This window comes from Notothenia coriiceps, unplaced genomic scaffold, assembly GCF_000735185.1.
Source record: "Notothenia coriiceps isolate Sejong01 unplaced genomic scaffold, NC01 NC01_scaffold00015781, whole genome shotgun sequence".
Classification (NCBI taxonomy): domain Eukaryota; kingdom Metazoa; phylum Chordata; class Actinopteri; order Perciformes; family Nototheniidae; genus Notothenia; species Notothenia coriiceps.
This window is the reverse complement of record NW_011348482.1, coordinates 533,690-546,447: the sequence shown is the minus strand read 5'-3', so window position 1 is coordinate 546,447 and position 12,758 is coordinate 533,690. Positions and strand designations below refer to the sequence as shown.

Here is a 12,758-nt window from a genome sequence, read left to right as displayed (position 1 = left end):
GGGGAAGTGAACTAAGAGCGGGCGAGCAGCAGAGAGGGAACAATTTAATGCTGTAATTAAGTTCCTGATAGCACCCTGGGAGATGTGCTTTGGCTTGGCTCCAGGACAGCTTAGCGTTGCACCAAGGCTCTTCAACCCACTATCTATGCTTACACACACACACACACACGCCATTTGAACAAACTCAAATTTAATACAAGCCGGCTCTCTGTGCTCTCGAGCCAATTCCGAATCCCCGAATATGTGTCAGCTTCACCAAATTATGCATTGACAAGAAGAGACACAAAGGAGAGCAAACTGGCAAGAGGGATGGCTGTGAGAAACCATCACTTGCAGTCACTCTCCCGTCGCTCTTACTCACACTGCCGTGCACACGAGGCAGCTGCCTTGACAAGTGCTAGCAAATCATCCTTATGAGAGCACAAATGGAAACCTGTGTCAGAAAATACTCCTTTTCTTTTCCTTAATGTTAACAGTGCTCCTATCATGCTTCTGCCACCTGAAGCCTGTCAGAGACTTTCCACCACACCTGGTGTTTCTTCTTATTCACTCTCTGCCATGGCAGGGCATATGTATGTCTCAGACATTTGATGCTGACCTGTAAGACAGTAAGTTTGACAAGAGGGCTAATGTGGTGCCAAGTAGTTATGACTGTGGATAATGGCAGCTTATTTCCCCATCTGTGCATTCTTGTCAAGTGGAAAGGTGCTCAGTGATAGAAGGAGAGAGAACGAGGTAGGACTACAGAGAGAAAAAGGATGACAGGGATAGAGGAGTCGGAGAGAGAAGGGGAGAGAGAGAGAGAGAAGACACAGGCAGTATACCCAGCCTCTCTCCTACAGCCCCATTCCTCGCCTCCTTCAGGCCAAGCGGAGCAGCAGCACGAGCGATAGGATTTAACTGAGGATACCGCGCATCAGTAGGATCTGAGATTTATCGGGGATTTGTCACCAAAAGACTGAGAAAAAGAGGATACATAAGTTGTCATTACAGAGACAATAGAGGCGAACAAATCAATTGGAATCTGTCGGGGCTGATTCTGCTCTTAACAACTATAGGACGCGTCTGGTTCGCACCTGTCCTCCCTCTCCGGGGATAAAAGTGCGTAAAATATTTACCGTTTTTTACGCACGGTGACTCTGCGAGCTGGAGAGACTCGTATACGGTCCCGGACGCACGATGTTGATCGGTGAGTGTTGAACACCTTAACTACTTCGCTATTTACCGGACACCTTCAGTACTTCACTATTTACCGGTGATGCTGTGGCTGCGCCGACTGTAGTAACTTGAACGACACATGTTCTAGCAGAAATAGCATGGCGTAGGTCCATGTGGATGTCAGAGAAATAATGCAGCGGCACTATGATAAACTAAATTATATTTGAGTATCTTATTCTGTCACTCAAAACACGTAAAGTATCTGACAGTCAAAACACATTATTGAGAGGAACAGAAGTTGCTGTCAGGAATATCAGAAATGCGGAGGATTCTTTCTGAGGAAGTGTAATCAGACGCGCATTGGCATTGTTAAAAGAGAGTCGTTTTATGATTGAATTGTGTGTGGAATTTATTAATAGCCTTGGTCCCGACTCTATAATTGTGCCGGCATTATTTCTACTGTATAGATCAAGTTATATAAAGCTCCAAATAGATCCCCAAATCCAAATGTGTGTCTTCTTACCGGTGCGGAGTTACGGACACATCAGCCTCTTCCTCATTCCTCCATAGCGCGAACTTTTGTCTCATATTGGGAAAACAAAGCACATTCTTGGGCAAATTAATATTGATAATGTCTGATCTGGAAGTATCGAATGCATCCTGTTTGAAAAGATAGGCCTATGAAACCTGACCTTTCGTTAAGAATTGATTGTGTTGAAAGTATTTGCTATTTGTGAACCAGAATTCGTTTCATAGACAGTGTTAGGGTGACTGTGCAGAGGATATACATTTTTTAGAATATACTTCATATCTGCTTTATAAAACAAAGAGTCAGACATGCTTCAGAGTAATAAATGCACACTTATTGTACCAGAGAGTCTTCAGAAAATAACTTGATCTTTCGTTTAATAAAATTACATAAAATTATGTATTAAATTAGTGAGTTTATTTTTTAAAGGGAGGAATACATTATATTTGATACTTTTCGCTTGAATTTGATATCAATATAGCTGCCAATAGGGGGGGGGGCAGAACCCATTAAATCTAGAATAGAGAACTTCACTTCATTTCCATAATGAACTCCATCTCATCACTCATAATATCAGATAATAAAGGTGTACATTTTTCTGTGTGGGCTGAGCGGAGGGATGAACCTGCGCCATTGTGCTTTATATGAAACACTGATTTATAGTCATGGCTAAATCTTGTCTTCCTTTCATGCATACCAATGTTTTTTTCTGAGTGGACTATACGCTTTGAGTCCTTACTTATATTTCAGAGATGAAGCAATCGAAGACGTAAGAGAATACGAAAGGGAAAAGGATGAGATTACAAATATCTAAAGGGAATATGCCGTCAGTCTTCTTTACTGAATTGGATTTAATGGTTATATACTCACACCCTCACACACAGGTACACCAGACCTTCCGATGTGATTGATCTTTTAAGTGAGATTGTGGGGTGCTTTGACATCTCTTTGCTCTTAAAATGGCTTCGGTGCATGGGCCAATGACTCATGCAAATGGTGCCACATTAGCATTTCTCCAGATATTTACTTCCAACGCCACTTCCAAATCCGATGGATGCAGCCTTCAACATTCAGGTTCATCATGTTCGTGCTCTTTCTGCCTTTTCGTCAGCTCATAAAAGTGCAGCTCTCCTGTCAATTGGAGCTCTAACTGCTCTGGCCTTTGCCTTCTGATGATTCCAGCTTGGCCATTATGTCCTCTTAAAAGCCGCTTGGTGGGTCACAGGGGAGCTCTGCGGCTGCATCGGCTTCTTCACAGTACTAGATAATAACTGTCGTTATTTGACGACGGCCATTATTATTCAGTGTGTTGTTGTGAAAAGGGGCAGGGCTCTGTTCCTATTCAGTATTGACTTGAGGATGAAAAAGGGCTGGTGGTGGGGGCTGAACCTTGTCTGACTTCACCCATCCGCTCATGACCCCCTGCCGGGCCCCCAGGCAGGAGACAGGCTGTGGGGCTGTGGGAGGGCTGATTATAGGCCTGTCCCTCTGGGAGTGGGTGACATTCTTCCTCTCTTTTTTTATCTGCAGGATCTGAGGTGGGGGCGTTGGCAATGCATGGGAAGCGGGGCTAATCGGCGCTAAACAGGGCCCCAAGCTTGATCAGGGCTAATTACATGAGGTTAGGCTTACAGGCTGTGACTATAGAGTGGGATCTGGCCACACCCTTAAATCAGGGCTGTGAAAGATTGATGGACAATAAGAAGATAAAAGCAGTGTGTTTTTTTGTAGTAGACGAGCATAATTATAGCATATGTAACCCGCAGTCAGTGATTGACCTTGAAATGTCCACTTGCCATTGGTTTCAGCTTTTATGTGTTGAGGCTTCAGGGGTTCCCAAGCAGTGGGCAGCGAACGCAGGTCTGTTTGAAGTGGTTGTGCAGGGGGAGGGGGAGTGAATGGGGGGCTTAATTAAAAGGTTGGACTGAGGGTCCACTTCCCACCAACTCCACATCTGCACCGTCAGCCTCTCAGACAAACAAGGGCTTCCTCAAGTGTTTGCTTTGGTGTTCGGTTTAAGCAGCAGTGGGCTTCCATCTGAGCTAACTGTATGTGTGTTTGTGTGTCTGTGCACTTGCATGCAAAAGCAAAGTGTGTGAGGCAACGAGACATGATGATGGATGGATCTCCTGAGCCTCCCGTCTCTTTGTTCATCCCTCATGGGCCAGAGGGATGGAGGTGGCAGCTCTCCAGCTCCCGCTCAGCCCATTTCTACCTTCTCTCTCTCTCTCTCACACACAGCAGCAGAGACAAATAACCCACTGCTCTATTAGCTCAACAAATACCTCACCTAAAATGACAAATGTGTAGTCAAACTGACTTTTTTATTTTTCATTACCTCTGCGCCTATTAGTCTGCGTCATCTGAGTAAAGACTCCTGTGAGAACGAGAAGAATGGCTACTACTACCACTAAGTGTATAATATATTATTTCATATTTATTGGTTCTCATCTGACTGCATTTTATACCTCGTCCCACTGGTGTAAAGTTCTATACCACTTTTATGCAGTAGTCGATGAATGTGTGTGGCTTTTATTTATTCCAGGAAACAGGAACTGTGGGGCGTGTTATCCCTCCTAAACTATTTGTTTTCTTCTTCTTTGTTTTAGTCTTGCTAGACACTTTTCTTGATCTTGTTTTATCTTTCCCTGTAGCGCTCAGTCCAGGAGGTGATGAGAGTTTTAAAGGAGGTTTCTATTCATGGATGCTCTCACAGTGTTGTGTGTCATCAATGTCTGATGTTCAGTGCTTTCAGGAGTCGTCTCGCTCTGCTATTGGAGCATGAGTCACAACTTCTACTCATAATGCAACTCATCTTATGGTAGCACACACGTCCTTTGGGGCTAAGTGGAAAAATAAGAATACCTGACTAAATTCTGATGGATTTCTTTCTGCATCATTGCATTATGTTAAGGGGGCACACCACATGTTACATTCTAAAGTCTGTTTACATGTCTCGGGGAGTACTGGTGCACATGACAGAGAAGTCATATAAAGACTGTTGTGGCTCCTGAGGGAGGTGCACAAAGAAAATCTGTGTAGCCTTGTTCACACTCGTATTTTTGCGGGAATTTAGGCAGCAAGTTTTGATGAGCCTAGAATAAAAAATATATATCTCTGGTTCTGCTGCATCAAATTTGTCAATCTTGGGTCCAGCAATATAACAAGAGTGCAAAGGCCTTGAGCAGATACTAACACATGGACTCACACCAACACAGACATTTTATGTTTATGTTGTATATTCTGTCTGGGATTTGTCTCTGAATAAGTTGGTGGACTTTATCTTCACCAAACTCCACTGTCTCTGACAGAACCTCTACTAGATATATGCAGGAGTACAACATTGTAAGTTAAAGGGAAATGCACATTTGTATGTACATTTGTTTGAGTGATTCAGGGTGGATTTTGTGTGTGAATTGTATGGAAGATTTAGAGAGTGGGTGAACCGTTGAAGTGACAATAATTAGACCTGTCCTCATGGGTCTTTAGGCGCCTTTCAGGCAGGTCAGGGGTCAGCAAGTCAATGAAGTTACTGAAACATGACCAATTCTGTGCTGGTTTTCCCTGACCCCAATAGTTATTCATGAGATATGTTTCTTTATTTTCATAGAGACACTTGTATACTCCTTGTATTGCTATTAATATGTAAGTATGTGATTTGTATTGTAACAGAAACTACATTTGCTTTTCACATGCAGCGTTTGTATGCACAGTTCATATATGCACCTTCCTGGCCTCAGAGGAAGCCCCCCAGTGGGGAAAATGCCCCCGTGTGAGTGACAGTCCAAGTCATTTTATTGAAGTGACAGCGAGGGTTTGATTGGCCCGCCTGCTGAAGTGATGGCTTCTGGATGCTGAGAGCTGCCGGCATATGGGAGGCCCAGCGGGGGCTTTGACAACATGAGAAATGGTCCCGCTCTGCTCTCGGCACCAAAACCTCAACACTTAGCCTCTCATCCCTGGATGCAGGGGCTAAAGATGGGAGACCTTGAAGGGGAAGCAGCGGCATATCATCTCCCACTGCAGCATGTTTGTGTGTGCGTGTTGTTCTGCACTTGCAAATGAATCAGTCTTTACCAGTTAGGGCAGCTTTTAACTGAAGTGGGCCACATCCTCTGACCTTGACTTGACTTAAGGATTTGAAGTAGCATATGAAGAAGAAAAAAGCAGACAAATGAATAGAGCTAGAGTAGAAACTGAGACAGGTGCAAGTAGAGAGGATTGAAACATAAAGGGAATACAACTTGAAAATTATATCTCTCTCTTATGCTCTCCCATATTCTCCGTCCTCATCTCAAGTGTATTTGTAAGTCATCAAACCAGACTGTCTTTATAAACACCCGAGCTCTCCAAGCAGGTGGAGGATCATCAGTAGCTGAGAGAGTAACAAAGGCCATCGATTTTACAGTCAGCTCCAGCAATCAGAACATGGTGCCCTGTCCACCGATCTGCAATACTCCGGGGTCTAATGCTCACAATAGAGTGCAGCTAGTGTGTAAATGGTGGTAAGTGTAAACAGAAGACCCTGTGATCCAGCTCTAATGGCTGTATCTGCTCCAGCTCTTTGTTACCCGTCAGGATGCTGACCTCCTCCTGTACTGCACGGCATCTTTTTAACAGCTCACCGCTCGCCGGATGAATTACAGTGGCTGGGAATTAATGTTCGAACGTTGCACTGGATGCACACAAATATAACTTGTATGGAAAATGTTGGACTCAAAATCACGATTGTAAACACACACTAAATGCCACCAGAGAATAACAAAACCAACCATTAGACGCTCTCTCTGTCTTATATCTCTTGAATTGATTAACAGCCATTTAAATAAACAGAATAAATCTAAAAACAACTAAATCTACTTTTTTCATATTTCTGTTAAATGCTTGATGATGTTGTTAAGTTGTAAACAGCATTAAAAAAAGTAATTTCTGTTAAATATTATATTTGATTAGATTAAACATATTACAAAAATCCCAGGAAACGTAAGGGTTGTACGAAATGTATAATTATAATTATTAAAAAATAATGAATCCCAATTCATAAATTATAGCTTCTTTTTTTTGTGAACACACTTAAAAAATTAGACCTCAGCTCTGAATTGCTGTGCCTTAACACCAAAGGAATAAACATAAATCAATTCACAAAATGCAATCACCAAAATACATGGTTTGCAGTTTCCTTGCACACACGATTCAATCTCCTATGTAAATAGTAAGCATTTTCTGCACACACACACACACACACACACACACACACACACACACACACACACACACACACACACACACACACACACACACACACACACACACACACACAGACAGGATCAGACAGACAGACAGACAGGCAGACAGACAGACAGACAGAAGAGACAGACGACAGACAGACAGACAGACAGCAGACATGAATACATAAGCATAGCAGTAACATAATACATGACATGTACAAATGTCGCAGAGCTTGTGCTAGTCTGGTATACACACTTAGTACATTATGATTAGACATAAGTCAAATTTAAAACCACAACATACGAAATTCTAGCAAGGCATTTTTTCACACAGACGCAGTTTAGAATGCAATCAGTTGTTGTTGTGTAATGAGTGCAACGAGGTACTCACAAAACAGAATATGTAATATACATAATTAGTCTTTAAAAGGCAAGGAAGCAAGTACACAAATAGTAGGGTGTGGTGTTTTGCGTTGTAAATCATAAGTATATATGAAACACATTTGGAATAGTTTACAAGCTGTTGTACATAAGAATACCATCCCAAGTCACCTGCTGTCAGTGCAATACAGCTCACTTTTTGCCTGTGATTTGGCAATACAAAGTTATCTGTGTTTAGGGCTTCATTTCCTAACAGAAATGGCATTCCTCTTCTAGCTAGCCCGGGTGGTTTGAGAGCCTGTACTGGGAATGATCAGCTGCTAATATTTATGAGAGTCTACATGATTAATGTGCACAGCAGTTTTGTGTGTCGAAAAAAAGGCTGCGTTTCTCGGTTTCATTCTCTCTCTCTCTCATCCCCCCTCCCGACGCCACCTCCCCTCGTAGCTCAGAGGGAATATCCAGTCTCCACTGCGTGCTGATTCTGTGGCGCTAGCTGCCGGTTGGGCCACATTAGTGTCTGTGACAATGGGCTCTCTGTGAGTGGTATGTAGCGCGGCCGCAGCGAGACCCGGGTGGCGCAGCGGAGAAGATGTGCCAGCTCGGCTGTGCAGACAGGGCCGAGATACCGGAGCACTAGTGATAGACAGAAGCACGGGTACGACACGGGTGCATCGACTGAGCAGAGAATCTAGAATACGCCGGGTCAGACAGTAATAGCTTTACACGCCCATCCTGCGTAAATACTGCGTGGGTAGCGAGTGCGGCGAGTGGGCAGAGCAAAGAAGGCCGACGCACTCCTCCTCTGGCAAGGCACAATCTGCGCTGCCAAGCACAACACAGGCAGTCGATCCTCCCATCACATCATCAACTTTCTACCCATCTTTCTCGCATTCATCCGTCATTTCCTCTGTTTTTTTCACACCCTCCTCTGGTCCCTTCTGTAGCCCAGGCCAATCTGAAAGCTTGAGTTGATGCTCTCGTCTCTCTCGAGCTTATCGCCAAAGCTGCCTCTTTCATTTTGAGTATAATGCCTCATCCCAGCTCCTCTATGATGAAGCTGATAAGAAAGTCGTTTTATCCAAAGAGATAGACCCGCACCCCACCCCAAGATGCCCAGGTGTGGGATCATGTGTGTATTCAAGCGCGCTCACAGCATATGCGAATAATATGTGATGAGAGACTTATATTGTTATTACGGTGTTCTGAAGTTTATTGTTTGTATATTTTTTGAATATGATAGTTTATGCATGAGAATAGGCTGAATGATTCGTGTGATCGTGGCTTGAAGCCGTTATCCCAATGCCGTTATCATCAACTGTGGACATTTCTATGATTCATAGTCACACGAGCGCGCTAACCTTGTCAGGTGTCTCTAATGGAAGTGGGATTAAGTGGACAATCTAATCATCACTGTGGTGGGTGTGTTGGTGTGTGAATGGTTGGGTGTGGTCGGGTCTGGGGTGTGCTGCGTGTGTGTGGCGGGGGGGGGAAGAGATACGTTGTGTCTGTGTTTCTCTCGGTCTAATCCTTTGCCAAATGCTGCGTTCTGTCCCGCTCTTAGTAAACAAATACATTGATCGGTCTTTGATGCGTCACATGTCGCGGCATCATTGAAGACGTGTTTAAGTGTTCAGAATCAGACTAAAGGCAACTGTCTGTTCCCGACCATCTCATTTCTCATATTAATTTTCATTCTCTACATGGCTCAACTTAACTGTCCTTTTTGGCTTTCCATCAGAAAAAGTTAGGAATACTACCTGGTAGATAGAAGTCATTTTCAGCATCACCCCGGTTCTGGTTCCAAATAAACTAAGCCAAAGTTTAAAACCCTGCACACTGCTGATTACCAGGTAAAATCATTACTAATGATGCACATAATCACAAAATGTATAAGTCAAGCTACTTTCATTAGTAGACGCAATCCTTTTATTTACTTGACCCAGTTTTTAAAAATGGCAGCTTGCAAAAGGATGCTGTAACATTGGTTATGTACAGGTGTTCCTGTTTGGCTTAGTGTCTTGTGATAAAATAGTAATCCCTCCTACAATAAGGAGGTACAATCTGCATTCAAAAACGTAATACATAAAAGGACCTGGTAACTTAAATGACTCAAGTCCTGCAGAGCTGTGCAATGCAATGAAATCGCTCCATAAGTTTCTTTTTTCTCATTGTCTTAATGCTTCTGTCTTTCTTGCGCTTCAGTCCCAGGGGACGTATCCTGCTGTGTCATGGAGATTACGTCAGGGGGGTTTCAGCAAGTAGTAGCAACGTTGTTCTGCTTCTTTTTCCTGATCTGGGTGAAAATCTCTCTATGTGTAGTAGTTCAGGGCCAGAGGATCTGCCGCTGCCCTTTTCTATCCTCAGTAAGACACAGCTTGTCTCCTCAGATATGCGTTTTTGCAACATGGCCCTGCCTGTTAAGAGCTCCTGCCCTCCCCTCCCCTGAAGCATCGGCACGCTGTGGTCTGTTCTCTCTAGGTACATATGAATAGAATGTGTAAAGCTATTGGAGCCACAGCAAGAAAAATACACCTCACTGCTCCCCGCGGAGCCCCAACCTCATTGACCTGGGTTTGTTTGCCTGAGGCCAACGATTGTGTACCGGCTGATCTCCGCGGAGTATGTGCGGAGTCAATGAGAATGATGCATTAGCAGCTCTGCATCTATTAAAGCTGCTTGCTGGGGTTGAAGCACACACCACTTTGAAGGGATTTATCAAGCCGCACCAAAGAGAGGTGATTGAATTTATTTGCTTACTAATGAGGAGGGATTGCGAATTGTACACTTCCACGTCTACACTTCCACCTGCTAAAGCCATTTGCTCATTACTGCAATCAAATACAGCGTTTGTTCTGTATAATCAAACCTTTTTGTCAGCTCATCAGCTGCCTTTGTGCATTTTTGGTACTCAAAGTCATTTCACAAGGCCAGTCTATATTCTGGAGCTAAATGAGTAGCTGAATTTAAGTCTAGTGCAAAACTATCTGTATTGCCTTATGTTTGGCTGAAATATTTCACTGATTTATTTTTTATGTTTGAGCACTTAAACATATCAACAAGACAGATTTGTCCAAACCTCACTATTAAGTATACTTCCAAGAAAGTGTGAGCAATTTGCAAAGCACTAACTCAGGTCAGAGTTATCTTTCAACTCTAATTTAGTCTGTGTTTCTTTTCTTTCGCTTGATCCTACACAAAACAATCAAGAGTAATTAAATCCAATCAAATAAATGTTGGCTCTCGTTCGCTCTCCCTTTCTCTCAGTCAATCAGCAGAATTGATTTTATTAGAGGTAATTGTTCCCTGTTTGATGTTCATGATGTCTTGATTAGTATTTTTCCCTGGAGTGTTGTGGAGCATGCTCTCCTGCTGTTGTTTAGTCCAGATTAACCCTAAATCCTCTTTGTCTCAGCGGACAGACGCAAACTGGCTTGAGTGGGTTAGCCGAGTCGACTATCAGTCAGACGAGGTTACAGCATGTTAGCCAAGGGTCAACAAAGCTCTAGTTACACCAGAGTTATGTCATCAACTTTATAGGGAGGACTTCCTTGGATGCTTCCTTTATAAATATAGGATTGATCTCCACGATGTAAGGACTGATGTAACTGTTTGGAAAGATCTTGTACCAGCACACTCTATATGATAACAGCTGAATGACATATCTCACATTTAATCATGCATTTGTTTCCTTCAAATCTACTTTAAATGGGCCCTATTATGCTCATTTCCAGGTTCATATTTGTATATTGTGCACTTACTATGACAGCGTAAATGCTTTACTGTTGAAAAAGCTCTTTATTTTTCTCATACTTCCGGTGCTGCAGCCCCTCTTTTCCCCCTCCGTCTGAAACCAGAGCCCAGTCTGCTCTGATTGTTGATAGGTCAACCATTTGAAGATGTCCAACCCCTTAGCATATCACGTATAGTGTTTTGGAGCCAATATAAGTGTTACATGGTTGTGACATCACACTACAGGAAAGGGAAAACCACAAAAAGCACTAAAGGGCCTATCTAAAATAGAAATGTATTCAAAGATGAATACAATTCTAGCCATATGAAAAGTTGTGATTAATGGTACAGTGTATTGTAACCAAAGCCACACTGTAACAGACCTCAATGTGCAACAGTGATCTGATTAAGGGAGGCAGCTCAACAGCCTGGGCCAGGCCATAGAAAACGCACAGCTCTTTTATGTCTCAAACATTTATTAATTGGATGCAGCTCAGATCAAATCAGATGACCTCAGGGTTTTGGAGGACAGTGACAAAGGTAAAGTGCACTGAGGTTTGCTGGAACTGTTCAAAACTGAAAAAATAAAAATATTGTCAACTCTAACTTCACCAGTAAAATAAGTTGATTTAAAGGGGACCTATCATGCAAAATGCACTTTAGTACGTCTTTTATACATGAATATGTGTCCCCGGTGTTCCAGGGAACTCACCAAGTGTCAGAAAACACAACCCTCTCTATTTTCCTCCATACCCAAATCTCTAAAAAAGGGGCTGCAACTGATCTGATACAGTCTGATCAAGATTTGAACACTGTCCTGACGTCAGGACGGTGGCGCTACGGCTATTGGTCAATTCTCCACCTATCAGGGGAATGAGAGGTTGGGCCACGGCCGGCCATTGCCGCTCGAAAGCGCTGGAGATGCTGTAGTACATATGCCAGGCCTGTAAGTGGCGCTGTAGTCTGCCACAAAAGCAGCTGAAGAATGACTTCCCTTGCATGTTGCCATGGGTTGCCCCTTCTGGTTTATTCTCCCGCTGTGGCTCGTTTTTTTCCCTACGCGCGGAGGCAAGCGGTTGCACCTCCTGCTATTAAAAACAAATGAATATATGGACGGGTAGTATGAGATCAATATGTAAGGATAATGTGCAGCGACGCTCATTACTGGGGAAAAAGAACATACCGACAGGCTGATCTCAGGAGCCCCGACGCGAAAGCGATGGATCTAGATCGCATGAAACGGTGTTATTATCCCTGTTAGTTCATTATCATTATCCCCGCTTATTACACTGCCAATTCTCAACAAAGTAACGGACGATGACTCCTCATATTAATTGAATATGCTTTTCTGGATTTTAGATAAATGATTTATGATTTTAAAAAAATAGTTTATTGATTCTAAATGACATGCATCCGTGAGAAAATATAGTCCGTTTGTTAACTGTTTTGAAGCTAACGTAGCAACGGCAGGAACTGCTGTTCGATAGCCATTTTTGAGAGGCTTTTTTGATCTGCACAGATTGTGAAAAAATCCTGGTTGCGTTCTTAAAGGGTGTTGTAGCACAGATCATTATGTCAAACCTTGGCAAATTAGTCTAATATCCCTGCCCTTAGATGCCAGAGATTAACTGGCAAACGTGCGCCTCTCCTGCAGGGGCGGGGGTCGAGTTGCAGGGCGTCACAGGGGTCGAGTCCCCCGCGAAGACAGGGCTGGTGGAGAAGGATCGAGT

At 43.3% G+C, this 12,758-nt stretch overlaps 1 protein-coding gene across 1 annotated transcript in view; it reads left to right on the top strand.

Annotated features, from left to right (window-relative positions):
• Window positions 1-1,109: 1,109 nt before the first annotated feature.
• Window positions 1,110-12,758, top strand: part of znf385c (zinc finger protein 385C) — a 56,792-nt gene continuing 45,143 nt past the window's right edge. The window contains exon 1 of the mRNA XM_010775468.1: window positions 1,110-1,189. Coding sequence (XP_010773770.1) covers window positions 1,180-1,189 — 10 coding nt within the window. The 5' untranslated portion in view covers window positions 1,110-1,179. The remainder of the gene's footprint in view (window positions 1,190-12,758) is intronic.